Here is an 18,091-nt window from a genome sequence, read left to right as displayed (position 1 = left end):
GTCATAAAAACTTGTTGAAAGTTGTGAAATGCACACATTATACTAAACGCACAAGGCGAGCAACAGACTTAGGTCAAGCCATTAGACTTGGCGTGAGAGAGAAAAGGAAAGGCAGGAGTTTCGGACTGAAAGTAGGGACTCTGAATGTTGGTACATTGACAGGTAAAGGCAGAGAGCTGGTAGATATGATGCAGAGGAGGAAAGTCGACATTCTGTGTGTCCAGGAGACCAGGTGGAAAGGGAGCAAGGCTAGAAGCATTGGAGCAGGGTTTAAACTGTTCTATCATGGTGCGGACAGGAAGAGAAATGGAGTAGGAGTGATCCTGAAGGAGGAGTTTGTGAAGAATGTTCTGGAGGTAAAGAGAGTGTCAGATAGGTTGATGAGTCTGAAGCTGGAAATTGAAGGTGTGATGTTGAATGTTGTCAGTGCTTCCGCTCCGCTCCACAAGTTGTGAGCAAGAGGAGAAAGACAGATTCTGGAGCGAGTTTGAGGAAGTGATGCAGAGTGTTCCCAGAGGTGAGAGAGTGGTGATAGGGGCAGACTTTAATGGACATGTTGGTGAAGGGAATAGTGGGGATGAGGAAGTGATGGGCAGGTTTGGTCTTCAGGAAAGGAACCCAGAAGGACAGAGGTTGGTAGACTTTGCTAAAAGTATGGAGATGGCTGTGGTGAACACGTACTTTCAGAAGAGGCAGGAACACAGGGTGACATATAAGAGTGGTGGCAAGAGCACACAGGTGGACTATATTTTATGTAGACGCTGTAATCTGATGGAGATTAGGGATTGCAAAATAGTGGTAGGAGAGAGTGTAGCTAGACAGCATAGGATGGTGGTGTGTAAGATGACTCTGGTGGTGAGGAAGATGAAGAGAGCAAAGGCAGAGCAGAAGACAAAGTGGTGGAACTTGGAAAAGGAAGAGTGCTGTGTTGTTTTCAGGGAGGAGTTGAGACAGGCTTTAGGTGGTCAGGAGGTGCTTCCAGATGACTGGACTACTACAGCCAAAGTGATCAGGGAGACAGGTAGGAAGGTGCTAGGTGTATCATCTGGAAGGAGGAAAGAAGACAAGGAGACTTGGTGGTGGAATGAGGAAGTTCAGGAGAGTATCCAGAGGAAGAGGTTAGCTAGGAAGAAGTGGGACAGTGAGAGGATGGAGGAAAGTAGACAGGAATATAGGGAGATGCAGCGTGAGGTTAAGATAGAGGCGGCAAAGGCCAAACAGAAAGCTTATGAGGACATGTATGCAAGGTTAGATAGTAAGGAAGGTGAGAGGGATTTGTATCGGTTGGCGAGGCAGAGGGATAGAGATGGAAAGGATGTGCAGCAGGTTAGAGTGATTAAAGATAGAGATGGAAATGTGTTAACAGGTGACAGGAGGGTGAGGGAAAGATGGAAGGAGTACTTTGAGGAACTGATGAATGAGGAAAATGGCAGGGAGAGAAGAGTAGTAGAGGCAAATATTGTTGAGCAGGAAGTAGAAAGGATTAGCAAGGGTGAAGTTAGGAGAGCTTTCAAGAGGATGAAGAGAGGAAAGGCGGTTGGGTCCGGATGACATACCAGTGGAGGTATGGAAGTGTCTAGGAGAGATGGCAGTAGAGTTTTTAACTAAGTTGTTCAACGAGGTCTTAGAGAGTGAGAGGATGCCTGAGGAATGGAGGAGAAATGTTTTGGTGCCGATTTTTAAGAACAAGGGAGATGTGCACAGTTGTGGAAACTACAGAGGTATTAAGCTGATGAGCCATACAATGAAGTTGCGGGAAAGAGTAGTGGAAGCAAGGCTAAGGGGAGAAGTGAGCATTTGTGAGCAGCAGTATGGTTTCATGCCAAGAAATAGCACTACAGATGCGATATTTGCTTTGAGAAGGTTGATGGAGAAGTACAGAGAGGGTCAGAAAGAGCTGCATTGTGTCTTTGTAGATTTAGAGAAAGCGAATGACAGGGTGCCAAGAGAGGAGCTGTGGTATTGTATGAGGAGGTCTGGAGTGGCAGAGAAGTATGTTAGAGTGGTGCAGGGTATGTATGAGAGCAGTAGGACAGTGGTAAGATGTGCGGTAGGTGTGACAGAGGAGTTCACGGTGAAGGTGGGACTGCATCAAGGATCGGCTCTGAGCCCCTTCTTGTTTGCGGTGGTGATGGACAGGCTGACAGATGAGGTCAGACAGGAATCTCCATGGACTATGATGTTTGCGGATGATATTGTGATCTGTAGTGAGAGCAGGGAGCAGGTGGAGGAAAGTCTAGAGAGGTGGAGGTTTGCTCTGGAGAGAAGAGGAATGAAGGTTAGTCGCAGCAAGACAGAATACATGTGTGTGAATGAGAGGGATCCAAGTGGAACAGTGAGGTTACAGGGAGAAGAGGTAAAGAAGGTGCAGGATTTTAAGTACTTACGGTCAACAGTCCAGAGTAATGGGGAGTGTGGAAAAGAGGTGAAGCGTGTGCAGGCAGGTTGGAATTGGTGGAGAAAAGTGTCCGGTCTGTTGTGTGATAAAAGAGTACCAGCAAGAATGAAAGGAAAGGTGTACAGGGCAGTAGTGAGACCAGCAATGTTGCATGGTTTGGAGACAGTTGCACTGAGGAAAAGACAGGAGGAAGAGTTAGAGGTAGCAGAGCTGAAGATGTTGAGGTTCTCTTTGGGAGTGACGAGGATGGATAGGATCAGGAATGAGTACATCAGAAGGACAGCACATGTGAGGTGTTTTGGAGACAAAGTTAGAGAGGCCAGGTTGAGATGGTTTGGACATGTTCAGAGGAGGGAGAGTGAATATATCGGTAAAAGGATGCTGAGGTTAGAGCTGCCAGGCAGGAGGCCGAGAGGAAGACCAAAGAGGAGGTTTATGGATGTAGGAAGGAGGACATGAAGGTAGTCGGTCTGAGAGAAGAGGATGCAGGGCATAGGGCTAGATGGAGGCAGATGATTCGCTGTGGCGACCCCTGAAGGGAACAGCCGAAAGGAAAAGAAGAATGATGATTACAGCTTGTTACAGGTAGGCTAATGTTTAATTTAGATTAATCCTAATAGATTTAATAGAGCCTATATATTTTTTTAATGTGGAGGTCAATGCAGCTTTTACAAAGAAGTTAGTAACATAGCCTACTACTTTTTTTAGATAGGTAACTTATAGGTTATCCTTTTTGTGAGTGATGATGTAATTAGTAAATATTACTTTTGAAGTATCATACCCAACACTGGTAATTAATTTAAAACATATGCATTGTATCTAAAGATCCATTAAAAATGTTTTAGAATTTTTTTTATTTACCTCAGTTATCCCGGACACGAGCAGTGATCAATGACGACACTCTAGTTTAACTACTTTGAATTGCTACTTGTTATAATGTGTAGATTTATTAACACCGTAATTACTTTATTAAAGACTAACACCGTGTTTACACTGCATCCAGTGTGGACAAAATTGAAATAATGGGTTCGAATGCGTTTCTAATGTCTTTTGTTGTGTCGCGTCGCGCCTGTCGCGTCCGGTGTGGACACGGTGTAAGGCCCATTTTCACAGAGAAGGCTTAGCTTAAGCCAGGACTATTAGTTAAATTAGGATATTTAAATCGCTTTTATTAAAACGCCTTGGATAAAAACATTATTGGTGTGCATGTTGAGACAAAACAATGGCAATTACATATTTTTAGATATGCCAGGGCAATTTATTTTCAGTTAAAACAGCTCAAATTTTCATTTTAGTCTGGGACTAAGTTAGTCTTAAACCTTGTCTGTGAAACCGGGCATCAGCAATACATCAAAGTTCATGGATTTAAATCCCAGAGAACAAACATGCAATTAATTATATCGCGATGTTCGCTGCTTTGGATAAAAGTGCACGCGAGCAAACACGGAGTTCTCACAGGGCAAAAACGCAGCTTGATAAGAAACATGTCGGCTCACATTCTTTACTAACGCACATAAATGATTTTTTACAAAATACAAAAATGTCTTCGAGCCTTTGCGTTTATAACAGGAGTGAGAACGAGACTCGTATTCAAAAGCAAAACAAGAGGCAGCCAAAACCATGCTGAAAGCTTCAGTTTTAAATTACAACATACAAAAACTATCTCACAGTATATGAACATTAAACATGTATTTAAAAAAAAACAAATAAAGGCTTCTTGATAAAAAACTTTTATAATTCATTTATGGTGAAACTCAGCCCTCTAACAAACAAAGGAGGACCACTACAATCTTTTACCAAAAGCTGGTCAACAGACAGGCAATGGGCCTCAACGTTCATAAATGCATTGTTATCTCTGGAGCTTGGCTACTGAAAGGAAACAGATAAAAAGTCATACAAAAACAGTTAAAAGTGCAAAAATAGCTTATTAAAACCCCAGGGGGTGTGATAATATGTTGACAGCAGTAAGCTACATTATGCCTGAAATTGTGTTGAAACAAGAGTGCAAGGCAGGGCTCTGTGAGCTGTGAAAGTGAGATTCTTGGCATGTTCGGCTTTATCCTCTTTCATAAAACAGAATGACAAATCGGCTTTGAACTTGGACAGCACAGTAACTCGCACATTTCTTGTAAAAGTTACTTTCGGAAAGCACCAGGTAATAAATAGCCGTGTAAAAACATCTCTCGAGATGAAAAGCTAATTTCATTATGTTCCAAATAAAGCACAATATTCAGGATGTCTACTGCACAATTTACAACAGTGTAGATCATATAAAAGCATCGTAAAATTGTAATGGCACCTCCGTTCTGTAAAAGATGGGTAAAACAGCACCCTGAATTCAGTCAAATAAATTAACGCAATTCCTAAAATGGAGATAACAAATAATCATATTTCTTTTTTACGAACAATTATTAATGAGACAAGCTACTGCTTCCTGTGCCAATTCATCCGGGGACCATGTGGGAACATCTGAACAAAGATTATGAACAATGAACGCCCTGCGTCGACTCCACACCCACACCAGAAAAACGTAACATGCTGGACGAACGACAGCTTGTAGGGGTCTATAGGAAGTGGTCAAACCCCTTCAGGCTTCTGACCACTGCTATCTGAACGCTGTTGATATAAACAGGGTATACTAGAGTCTGCTGGATGGGTGCTGGTGGTTTCGGATGAAGGTCGCGTCATTGCCGACTACTCCATGATGGCTCGATAGATGACGGGCTCGATGTAGTCCCCTCTGTATCTGGAGTTGATCACTCTCTGCCTCTTGCTTTCCTGAACCTTCTTCTCTCCAAACATCCCGTCGAAGCGCATGTCCGAGGCCTTGGACTGAATCACATGCACTCACAAATCAGCACTCAGAATATTTGGAAATATTGAATTGATTGACAAACTCGGTGATGGAGCTCACCAGACGAGACTTGACCCTCTTGGGAAGTTCTTCGTCCAGAGTGTAGACGTCTTCTCTCTTTGCGGTGAGCTGCGATCCGTCCTCAAACTCCACCTGAGAAGGTACGACATACCGTCACGGTAGGTTTTTAGAAAGGGAGGATTAACTGGATAATAACACGCTAGTATGCATATTTACCTGGTACATCTGTATGACATGAGCTGCCACAAATTTGGCTCCATAAACAAGGCCATCGGTCCATCTGACCTGAACCACTTCACCCTGCGGAGGTGGACCCAGCTGAGCGCAGTCCCGGTTCTACAATAAAACAACAAAGTGTATTACTTCTTTATTTTTAATAGCGTGCTTCACTACATTCTAACAAAAACGCTAACTATAAAAGGCCAGTTCAACCTTCTGAAGGTTACTGTCCATGACATTATTAAAGGGTTTAAAAACCACAGAGAAATCTCTTCAGCCCTCTCACCACAATGTCTTCTGGGAAAAGGTTATCGCTGAAGGATCCGTCATCAAAGTTGACCTCATAAAACGTCTCTTTTGTCAGCTGTATCACTTCACACTGATAGTAACGGCCGTTTTTGTGTTTGCAGATGACCTTTTGACCCACGCTGAGCTCGGCTCTCAGAGCTGCTGCGTTTCGCTACAGACAGAAGAAGAGAGAAACTTTGCTGTAGTTCAACACTGAGTTAACAATGCCAAGGTCATTGTTTGGGCTCAAACCAAAGTGCGAGTATGAAAATATAAGGTCTTACTCAATACTTTGTTCTCAAAGAAAACAGGAAGTCAATTTTAGTCCAACTTATTGTAGTGTCAAAGTGAACCAAGTGTTTACATCAGTTAAAGCAGAAGCTCTGAACGCTTTCTAAAGTTTCCAAACCTCTGACTGTACTGGCCCTTTGTGCCGGCAGCAGGTGACGTAGACGATGAACGGCCAGTCGTCCGGGTGCATGATGACACCTGCAGCCTGCGCGCAAGTGGGGTGATAGGATGTGGGACAGCGACCGTGAGAACACTGCACGCAGCATCCTGACGTTTTCTTCATGCGCCGTTTGCAGTAATAGCATTTCTACAAACGCAGGAAGTTGGTTCGGAGGAAATGAGAAGTGGAAACATGCCTCAGTGTACATATAAATAACACTACAGTTTCTTACTGTATGCACTGTGTATCTAGTATTTCCATCAATGAAACTCATTTTTCCACAGAGAAGCATTTGGTGGTTTTCAGTTTAGGACGTTTTAAAACGCACTTGATGTGTTGGAAGTTTTTGAAGGAAGTGAAATCTTCAAACAGAAACGGTTTACTGTGTAAAGGGCAGCCACTCCACACAGTTCTCTGGAGATTATACTCACCAGTTTAAATCTCTGTAAGGGAATGCCGCTGAGATCCACAGGAGATCGTTCCGTGATGTTGACAAAGCGCGCTTCAAGCACGGCCACTGCGCACAGCACATGAACCCACCTGCACATGGACACACGTCGGTTCATGTTAGAATCTCGGGGTGGTAGTATATGGAATTTTTACATTTGCATGACAACGTAACATATTTTGAGGGTTCAATACAAACGTATAAATCGTACGGTTTTACTCATCGGGTCGATTTAGATATTTGCCACTTGCTAATTTTTACTTTATAAAACCTGCCAATTTGCTGTAATCAGCATTATGCAAATAAAAAATACATAGAAATGTGTATGATTAACTGCATGAAGTTGTATAAGACCCAAGTCAAATATTAGTTAATGTTGTTATCAAGAGAAATTATATTAAATAGCCAGAGTTAATATAGTTTTGTTTTCAGTTTTATTAAAACTTTGAATTAGCCATTGTTTTTTTGTTAATTTTAGTTCAATTTTGAGCAATTTATGCTTTTATCACATCGTTTTTATTTGTTTATCGTTTATGTTGACATACATTATTATTAGATTTATTTTCATTTCAGTTAATAATTTGTAACGCCTTAATTTAAACTTATTTTAGTTCATTTCTCAGGCATGATTTTTAGTTTTTCAAATAATATTTAGGCCATTTATTATTTGATTTCAATAAACAGAAAAAATGGTTTAATACAACTATAATAACCTGTTGATGGCAAATATAACCTGATGGTTGTCGTGTTGTCTTGTTTTATTCTTTGTTGCTCTTTTTAAAACATGTCAATGCTTTATCGATAACAAAATCTGATCACTTTGCTTGTTGCAGCTATTAAAAAGCAAATAATATCTACAAAGATCAGGTCAGGTCAGGTCAGAGAACACGGCTTGTGTTGTATCACTGCTGACATCTGGTAGACCTCTGGATTACTTACTTGCCATTATTGGCTCGGTGTAAAGCACCTCCTCTCAAAGAACACAAACAGCAACTCTGAAAATCAACAAAACACAATGACATCAGAAATAGGAAACAACTTGTATCTGCACTGGTAGACGCCTACTTCTACTCTGCCCTTAAAGTATGCAGTGTTTTTGTTATAAGTATAAACATTTAAGTGCACTGGGACATACTAACACGAAATGGAAGTGGCCATTGTTGCCTAAAACAAACATCAAAATACAGCTCTTCCTTGCATTTAGGTTTAACTCTCAAGTTACTATGTATTCAACAAAGGTCTACACTGGACACTTGGGTGATATTTTATCATCTAATGCAAAGACAAAACATGTTCTGCTAATGTGATGAACAAGTAATTCCATCAAAGGTTCATGTCGAAACTGAAGCTGAGACCACACTCTTTCACACTATGTGAAGCTTGTGTATTCACCTCTGTGAGAGCGTCGGCTTTACAGCGGGCACATTTCCACTCTTTTGTGACTCTTACTTGAGGCACACCGTAACAACCTGAAAGAGAACACGCCACAAATGAACCACACTTCCTTAGGCTTAACACACCCTTTCCTGCCACAGTACACTCAAATCAAGAATGAAAGCCTCAATTATCAAACAAGCCCATACTCATGCAGGACGTGACTCGTACTGATACGAACATGTTTTATGGTAGAAAAAGCATAATATATGATAACCCTGTTAGGTTTATTCGAACACATTTTGTTTCCTCTTCACAAACAATCCAATCGGACTGATACGTAAAGTGTCAGCACTGTTTGTTTTTCAAGATTTCTTGACAAAATACTAAAAGCATACTAAAACTCAAGCTCATTGAAATCTTAACGAACCTTTCAAACTCTGACAAACCCGCAACTTGTTCAGTTTAGCATAAAGCCAGCCACTCGAATGAAAAACAAATCTCTTGCAATATGCAAAGTTCTGAGACTCACTGGCGTGCACACGGACGCTGCAGTGCGAGCAGCTGATAAGCAGGCTGGTTCCGTCTGCGTCCAGGTGAGGTGTGGACAGGTGCACGCCTGCGTTCTCCTCTGTGGTGGTGCTGAAACACATCTCTGGAATCAGAGGTTTGGTTCTCATTTGACCTCCACGCAACACCACGGCTGACTCGCTGTCGCCCCCTTCAGACTAGACACAAAACCCACAAGCAGGAATGTAGAGGATGACACAGGAAGTCTTGGGCATGTAAATCACAGATTTGTAATGAAGGTGACGGGCTGACGGCATGGTTATCTTTCTATACTAAAACCATTGATTTAAAAACATCTGTTGATTCTGTCATCATTTATTCACCCTTTTGTCATTTCAAACCTGTTTGACTTTCTTTCTTCCATAAAACACAAAAGAAGATATTTTGAAAAATGTCGTTAACTGGACCCTGTAAAGAGCCACCCATCGGCCCAACGACGGAATCCAATGGCGTGGGCGAAGGTATCTCGTGTGTTCTATGACTTTCTTTCTTCCACAGAACACAAAAGAAGATATTTTGAAAAATGTTGTTAACTGGACCCCATTCACTTGCATTGAGTGGGGGCCAGTGCCGTTCGGTTACCAACTTTCTTCAAAATATCTTCTTTTGTGTTCTGGGGAAGAAAGAAAGTCATACAGGTTTGAAATGACTAGAGGGTGAGTAAATGATCAGTTTTGGGGTGAACTATCACTTTAATGCAGAATAACAGAAAACAACGCATTTCCTTTTATGTATTTTGCATCATTTGTGCATGAAAATGATAAGAAGTAAATATATCATAATACTGGCTCACTCTGACATTGCGACTTACCCGCGGGTGTGCTTGGAACAGCATGCACACTGCGCAGTAGGGTGGCACCAGCCCCATCTTTCTGTTGTATTCTCGCTCTCTCTCTAGATTAAATGGTTTGTTTTGCCACAGGTGGGTCAGAGGTCGAGCCCAGGCCTCTCCGTCCAGACCGTCCTCCTCTGATGCAGATGGGTCCTGTAGCTCTGCACAAGAAACAACAAAACACATCGGTGCAGAACATATACAGACTAACAGATCAAATGTTGAGGAAATAAATGTGACTATCACAAAAGTGCGTTCTGTGAAACAGATAAATATAGGGTATATGTCGAATGTCACGTGACTAAACCAGTAAACAGGTCTGGTTACATCCGCTTGTTGGAAAAAGTGTATTTACAGTATTAACTATCAGCAATATCTATGGATTTTGGAAGTGGAAATGAACCATCCAGTCAAGTTAACATATTTACTAAATAGGTTTTAACCTATTTTATATCATTTTTGATTGAAGTGGAAGCCTATTTAATAAATAATGTTAACTTGACTGGATGGTTCATTTCCACTTTAAGGTAATCTGCTAACCTAGCTAGCTGTTTCCATTGTTAGGCGTTTTGTGCTATTTTAATATTGAAATGTCTGTGAGAAGAAAAATAAACAAACTTATATATATATATATATATATCAATCGGTTTATGTGATGGGCATCGATTTTGATCATCTTTGGTAGCTAAAAAAACGGCTCATTATGTAATGAAGGGCATATGCGTGTGATGTTCGGCATAAAGCCTACTGGATTGCTTTTTGATCAAAACAGATGCAAAATGTGCATTTTTACCGGCTTATTTTCATTTAAAAATATTGTGGCAAGTGTTGAGATGATCAAGACAAGTATCTGACCTTCATCACTGATGATGTCCTTCATCAGAGGGTGATGTCTAGGTAGTCTGGGGATTCTGGTTCGCGTTGTCTTCTGTAAAACAACACACAAATTTTTATTGCCACACACATGCAGTGTCAGACTAAAGAAGCGTGTGCCAAATCTACAGACCCTCAATGTAAAAAGGCTAAAAACGTGCCTAACTTTCCACACGTACCTTGCTGTCTTCCTGAGACTCGCTATCCGAATCACTGTCTCGTTCCCTCTCGTGCCTGATGCGTGGTTCGAGCTCGCTGTAATCTCCTTTAGCGTAGCTGTGAACGTGTAGCACCTCAGCCGGACTCAGAGTCCTCTGGAAGATACGCTGGACTTCAGACTGGTTCACCTGACCGCCGCCTGCTGACACAGAGCTACTCTGCGACTCCGAAAGCTCCGTGGCCTTTGCGTTTACGGTGACATCACAGGCGGGGACTGAGCTCGTGTCAGGCTCACGCTTGGGGCTGACCAGGTTGTTGCTGGGTTCAAGGGTAACATTATCCATGTGGGCGGAGCTAATGCAAAGCTCTTGTTTAGGGCTGACAGTGCTGTTGCTGGGATCTGTGGCGACATCATAAACCTGGGCGGAGCTTAAGTCAGGCTCACATTTAGGGCTGACGGTGCTGCTGTCGAGTTCTGTAGTGTCATCAGAGGTGTGTGTGGAGCTAACGCCTGGCTCGTGTATAGGGCTGATGGTGCTGCTGCCAGGTTCAGTGGTGATGTCACAGAGGTGGGCAGGGTTAAGACTGGTTTCATCAGTGCTGATAGTGTTTGAAATGCACTTGCCAGGTTCTATGATTGTATCAGAGGTGTTGGAGGTGGTAATGCTGGGCTCACAGCGGATGGTGCTGCTGCCAGGTTCAGTGATGAGATCACAGACGTGGGCGGAGTTATTGCTGGCTTCATGCTTAGGGTTGATAGTGATGTCGCTGGGTTCAGGGTTGACATCACAGACGTGGGTGGAGTTATCGCTGGCTTCATGCTTAGGGTTGATAGTGATGTTGCTGGGTTCAAGGGTGACATCACAGACGTGGGCGGAGTTATCGCTGGCTTCATGCTTAGGTTTGATAGTGATGTTGCTGGGTTCTGGGGTGACATCACAGATGTGGGCCGAGTTATCATTGGCTTCATGCTTAGGGCTGATAGTGCTGTCGCTGGGTTCAGGGGTGACATCACAGATGTGGGTGGAGTTATCACTAGCTTCATGCTTAGGGCTGATAGTGCTGTCGCTGGGTTGAGGGGTGACATCACAGATGTGGGTGGAGTTATCACTGGCTTCATGCTTAGGGTTGATAGTGATGTTGCTGGTTTCAGGGGTGACATCACAGATGTGGGCCGAGTTATCACTGGCTTCATGCTTAGGGCTGATAGTGCTGTCGCTGGGTTGAGGGGTGACATCACAGATGTGGGAGGAGTTATCACTAGCTTCATGCTTAGGGCTGATAGTGCTGTCGCTGGGTTCGGGAATGACATCATAGATGTGGGTGGAGTTAATGCTGGACTGAGCAGACATATCTGCAGGATGATGTTCTGGTGTGATGTCAGAGGAACATGAATGGGGTGTGATGTCACTGGGTTCAATATCAGCGAGCTCCGTGTTGACATCACCGTTCTGAGTGACGTCATCGGGTTTGGTTTGGATGTCGCAGCTTTGAGTGACAGCATCGGACTGAGTGGTGACATCACTGCTCTGAGCCGTGACATCACTGATGCTATTGGATTGTGAAGATGAGGTGACATCACTGGGTTCAAAAGGAGTGACGTCATCTTCTTGAGCCTGAGCTGTGATGTCACTGCTGGAGGTGGGATGCGGCTGCTGGTTTGATGGAGAAACCTCTTCCTCTGTGTGAGGAGGAGGGGCTTGATTCTCCTCCAGGTTTGGAGGGGGGGTGTCTGTCTGCATGGTTTCCTCAGCCTTCCCTTCACCTGCAGAAAAAAAACACTTCTGGCATTTTATATCATTTAAAAAAACGTACGATGTTAATAATTCCTACGAGGCTCTTAACCTGGATCAGCAGAGATGGATTGTTCTTGGCTTGCATCTGTCTCAACCTCGCTCAATTTAGCTTTCTTCTTCTCGACATCCCGCTCTTCTTGAACCTGATGGTCATCTTGTCCTTCAGCATCATGAGGACGCTTCTGCCCCACAATCTGCTTTGGACAGCTGCAGCATGACATCATAGGGATTAAGAGGAAATGTCATCATAAATGAACCTAGTATGATAATATTTGTTAAATGAACATGAACACATGCCTGTTGTTCTGCTCCGAGGTGCTGCTGGGTTCCTCAACACCAACAGCCTTCTTCTCATCCGTCTCCAGCTGTCCATCGACAGCTTCTTTCTTCTCTTCAGCGTTTGCGTTCGTCTCCTCTTCATGTTGCAGCTCTCCCGTCTTCTCCGCTTCTGCTCCGCTGCCGTCTCCGAGCTCTTCCGTCTGGACCTCGCTCCTCTCGTCCGTCCGCTCCGCTTCCACTGGTGTGGGCTTTGTGTGATCGATGGGCGCATTGTCCTTTCCTGCTTTCCAGAGTTTGTAACGTTCTGGCTGAAACTTGTGAACAAACAAGTCCATAGATATCTTCACCATGTCCTTCCGGCAAGAACACTGGGAGGAGACATCAACAACACAACAAGCTTTTTGTAATCATTTCTTTATTTCATTTTCATTAAAAAGACAAATATGGGAGTTGATGGCACTGCTGTACGTAAAGTAAGACGTACTAATGTGGCCTGTTTGCCGTAATCAATCCAGCGCTGGGTGGCAAAGTTGGTTGACTCTGCGCAGTTGAATCCATGATTAAACCCTGCGTGATATCCATACGGGAAGGTCACGATGAACTGGCCAGCTTCCTGACTCACCTGATGTGTTCAACAGATAAAATATTAATAATACGTTCAGGCACAACATGAAGCTTTTCATAAATATAAAGAAACAAACCTTGTCAAAGGGAATGCCATACTTCCTCAGAATCGATGGTGAAATTAAAGTCATTTTGTGTCGTAAGAAGGCTTCGCAACTCTGAGCGCTTCCAGGAAAAAATCCTGCGTGAATGAAGAAATGTCATGACCAAAAGAGCTGATGAAGAAGAACCGTAAGAAGGCCTACAGGATTTTACTGTACCTTTAGCAAGACGCTCCAATCTTTTCCCATGCTCCGGAGGCACGGCATACCTGCAGAAGAGTTCGTTTTAATTCAAGACAAAGTAATAATGTCTTTAAATCTCTTTACATGACACATGTGCTGTGTCTGTACCATGACTTGGGTTCTCCGAAGTGAAGGTAGTTGATGCTGTAGAGATCCATGTCCTCGGTGTGCCAGGCAAACGTGCTCTTCCACATGCCGAAATAAAGATACGGAGTGTTTACTCCTTTTATTGTGACCCCACTTTCTCTCTCCACCGTGTCCAAAATAGTGTTCAGACGACCAATATTCCACTCTGTGACATCCTATTAGGAGAAAAATGTAATGTATGTGTTGGCAGACGTTTGAGAACAAAGCAATATTGTTAAACATTTTTTAGAAGAAAACATTTGAAGGAATCGTTAACCCAATAATACAAATTCTATAATAATTTGCTTGCCCTCATATCATTCCAAAACTGTATGACTTTCTTCCTTGAAACACATAAAACGACACAGAAAGTCCACGCTGCTGTTTATGATGTGAAGAAAGTGACCAGGTGCTGGCAAACTATTCCACACAAGTCGTACAATATATTTTAATATTTTTCTCGCAAACTGTTATATGAAAACAGAAGACCTGAAATACAGCTTTTGAGTTGCTTAGAGCGGTTTTAGGCCATGTTCACACTTGACTTATTTTTTTGAAGCGGCTAGCGTCTGTTTTACATTATAATCCTATGGATGGAGTAAACCGCGTTTTCAAAAAAAGCACCGAGCGCTTTTTAAACGTTTTTCTGCAGCTCAGGGCGTCTTTCGAGGTTGAAAAAAGTTCAACTTTTCAGAGAAAAAACGCCCTACGTCAAGCAACTTTTTTCACAGCTAACCAATCGAGAAGGCTCAAGCTCGAAAAAATAAAATGGCAGCCGAAATGCCGTTTAATTTTCACTTTCAATAACTTTTGATTGCATTTCTAGCGAGAAATTAGTATTGCAGTTTTTAAATAAGTGATTGGTTATTGCAAAGACGCTCTCTGTTTATAATTCGAATAGACTACGCTGCCAATGAAGACTATCTCTCTAAGCCGCTTTCGTGCACAAATGTTATCTTTGAACATTGCCGGCTGCTATTTGTAACCACAACGCTGGCATAAAAAAGCGGCATTGTCAAGTGTGAACACGGCCTTATTGTGCTTTTTTGTGTTTTCTGAATGCTGACAGCGCCTGGCCACTGTATGTTTTCAATGTACTGTATAGAAAACAGTGTCATCAATCTGCTTAAAAACGTTGTTTTCCATGGAGGAAAGTTGTATGGTTTAGAATATAAATAAATGAGCGATTAACCCTTTTAAAAAATAGGCAAACAGCAAGTGAAATAACTCACTGGGTCATAGAGGGTTCCGCTAACATCCGCCCCATATAACGGAGGGTTGAATGTTAAATTCTTCCAATATTTCCTCTCCAGCTCATCAAAATCAGCGTATCTGGGATTACAGAATCTACAATGCAGATGTCAGAGAAACGTTAAGTTACACGGTGAGAACCAGGAACATTTATTTAGTAAAAAGGCTTTACATGACTGCTTTCGGCAGACCATTTTATCCAAAGAAAAAAAAAAACGGAATATTTTGACTACCCATTTATCACTACAAGCATTCCATGGGATGTGAAGTTTAATCTATAATGAGCTCATTAAAAACATATAGACTGTCTCAGGCTTTGCTCCTCACTTGTCTGTGTTGGCGGTTTTGCGAAACTCGCGGACCGTCATTGGTTTCTTCTGGATGTTGTACTGAGTGAAGAGACCCGACTGGCCGGTGACAACCTGCTGAATAGGGGCGGTAATCACCAAATCGTCAATGTCGTCATACGTGAGTCTGGGCTTCCAATCTTTCGGCGGCACCACCTACGACAAAGACACAAGAATACAACTTGCTGAAGTGACAATCTCACAACAATAGCCGAACGAACATGGCAGAAAATTTAAACAAGGTGGTGCTAACCTTTGCCATTCCTGCTCTGTGAGCGCCCTGTGACTCCATATATGCGATGTATCTGTTGAAGTCTTTGAACTCCTCTTTTGTTGGATGAAAGGTCATGATCCTGGTCACAGGACTCTGAGAGCTCTGAGAGACAGAGTCTGAAGCCATTCTGCCTTCTGGACTGAATGAGGGAGAATACATTTTAGCAACAAAGACATAAATCCACAACATAATAGTTCTATCTTTTCGAAAATGTTTTTCAAATAAATGCGCTAAAAGTTTGTACCTATTTATCTATTTACAGTTACTTTAAAATATTTAAAGCTACAATACGTAACTTTTGCCTCTTTATCGCCATCTATGTTTAAAACATCAAACTGCAAGTTATTTTGTGTCTTTACATGGGTTGAAAAACAACTGACATTTTCTGTAAAATCCACACCCACAGCTCAAATTATAGACCATAATACTATAATAAGCTGACCGTTGTGAATTGGGGTATGGTAAGGAGAGTTCTGATGACAGGTCTTTTATGTATTTCTTAATATTTTTAACTTTGAACACTAAAAATGATATAACCATCATTCATGTTTCATACCTTTTCTGGGAAAAGAAAGCATCACACATTTTCTGTAAAAAGTAATTTTTACTGTTGCAGTACATTAAAACAAATCTACGAATGTTACCAAAAACCTTGTCGATGTTATTGACAAACATTTGCGATATTTTAATATATAGTGCAGCCCTAGCTATAACACACACGCTTTAATATTAGGCTACACACCATCAATAAAAAAAATGTATACATTCAACAAGTGTCTTGTTGAACAAACTCATTCTCGAACCACTAAACTACAAACACAACTACTATTCTAGGACTAGGCGTGTTTATTTATTTATAACACATTTCCTACACTATGGTAATTCTTTACTAAAGCATAACGGAAAAAAAGAATGGCTTTATATATTTTACTAACATATATAACATAATGAAAAAGAACATAATGAAAAAATCTATTTACTGGTATCCGTTCATTTTTAAGGATCCATACATATATAAAATACTATTATAACCTGTTCTGTACTTATACAGTATAAAACACTATCATATCCTGTAAAACCATCCTACTCGCATATGTTTATACTCATTTTGATTAACAATCTGATATTAAATGTATTATACTTGAGTAATAAATAAAAAGTACTGCATTATTCAAACTCATAGTACACGAAAAAAAACTTAATAATAACCAACCAAGTTATAGTCTACACGTTGCATGTAACATAAAGTCTGTTAAAGTGCATTATTATTTAACTACTGTTCTAATTGTATTATATTATGCATTGATATTGTGTTGTATTATATTGTAGATAATGAATGTAACAGCACTTGTAAAATCAGACCCTGCACTAGCATGCTAACTGACTTAGCCCAATAATAACACCGATCATTCTGAGGGTTTTATCTGACAAAATCAAACCCACATCTCTCATGATCTTCTCATCATATTCATCCTCGGGATCATTTAAAGTTCCGATGCAAAAAAATCTGTCACACAACAACAAAACAAACATACTGACGGGCTAAAGCTGCTGAAATGACACAAAACTTACAGCTGTCACACAAACACACAACTCAAGTCAACACACAAACACGCGGTCACGTTTATTAAAACGACTCGTTAAAGTTTCCGTTTAACTGTTTAACTCTTACATATGAATTATTGATCTGCTCAAAACTTTGATGAGCTGTGATGCTAACTCCTGTAAACACCGACACTCGCGGGCTGAAACGCAAGCGAAATCGCATAAAAACATAACGGTTTCTGTCAAAAGAGTAAGATGTCATTTTACTTACAGGTGTCGATGGGTCGACTGACAGCTGGTGAGTGCACGAAAGCAAAAAAACAGCGCAGAAAAAGACGATTATACAGCAGACATGTCCTCCATTAGAGCTCAGCACACGGACTGCGCATGCGCAGGAGCACACTGTTTACAAAGATGGAAGAAGGCGTTCCTCTTATCAACTCTCTCCATATGACCCCTGTGGGGCCATTCACACGCACAGAACACGTTTATATATATATCATACATATTAGTACATACTTGGTAACACCATATGAATTTAACTTTTAGACTTCATAAAATTATGTAGATTTGTTGAATTAACTCTGTATAACCAATAACTAGAGGCTAATCAGTGAGATTACAGATTCAATACATTATCATGGGGCCATAGAGAAATATAACACATATATTTAATAGTATATCGGTTAATACTGATGTAATAAAAAACGTTTTTAAAGTATATCTTTGAATGAACTAAAGTAAGCCAATACCCATGGGACCATATAGTTTCCAGTAAATGACAATGACAGTACTGTCTCAGGGTATTCCTACAGGACCATACTGATATAGAATCCATAGATAATAGGTATAGAGTGACATATATTTTGCCTATATAATAAAGATTGAATTTACTGTATGGATTTGATTAGACTGTCATTCTGTACTGTATGGAGCCATACAGATTGACAGATTACACATTCCTATGGGGCCAAATACAGTACAAATTTAATATGCAACTCTATACATCTCTATTTATGGTCTTTATACCTATCTTATGCCGTGAACAGCCATATACAGAGAATAAAGATGATCGATT

At 41.4% G+C, this 18,091-nt stretch overlaps 1 protein-coding gene across 1 annotated transcript; it reads right to left on the bottom strand.

Moving 5' to 3' along the window:
* Positions 1–3,128: 3,128 nt before the first annotated feature.
* kdm4aa (lysine (K)-specific demethylase 4A, genome duplicate a) lies at positions 3,129–17,400 on the bottom strand. Its single transcript, XM_057337972.1, has 22 exons — positions 17,285–17,400; positions 15,448–15,607; positions 15,175–15,350; positions 14,829–14,943; positions 13,579–13,772; positions 13,447–13,496; positions 13,264–13,367; positions 13,047–13,184; positions 12,581–12,930; positions 12,333–12,490; positions 10,508–12,252; positions 10,311–10,383; positions 9,435–9,616; positions 8,586–8,781; positions 8,072–8,148; positions 7,619–7,674; positions 6,663–6,771; positions 6,190–6,378; positions 5,779–5,952; positions 5,490–5,609; positions 5,313–5,405; positions 3,129–5,230 (listed from the first exon to the last, which is right to left on the bottom strand). The coding sequence occupies exons 2-22, from the start codon at positions 15,592–15,594 to the stop codon at positions 5,093–5,095; spliced, it is 4,584 nt and encodes a 1,527-aa protein (XP_057193955.1). The 5' UTR covers positions 15,595–15,607; positions 17,285–17,400; the 3' UTR covers positions 3,129–5,092.
* Between the last annotated feature and the right edge of the window lie 691 nt (positions 17,401–18,091).

This window comes from Triplophysa rosa, linkage group LG7, assembly GCF_024868665.1.
Source record: "Triplophysa rosa linkage group LG7, Trosa_1v2, whole genome shotgun sequence".
NCBI lineage: Eukaryota > Metazoa > Chordata > Actinopteri > Cypriniformes > Nemacheilidae > Triplophysa > Triplophysa rosa.
This window is presented reverse-complemented; position numbering and strand designations above follow the sequence as displayed.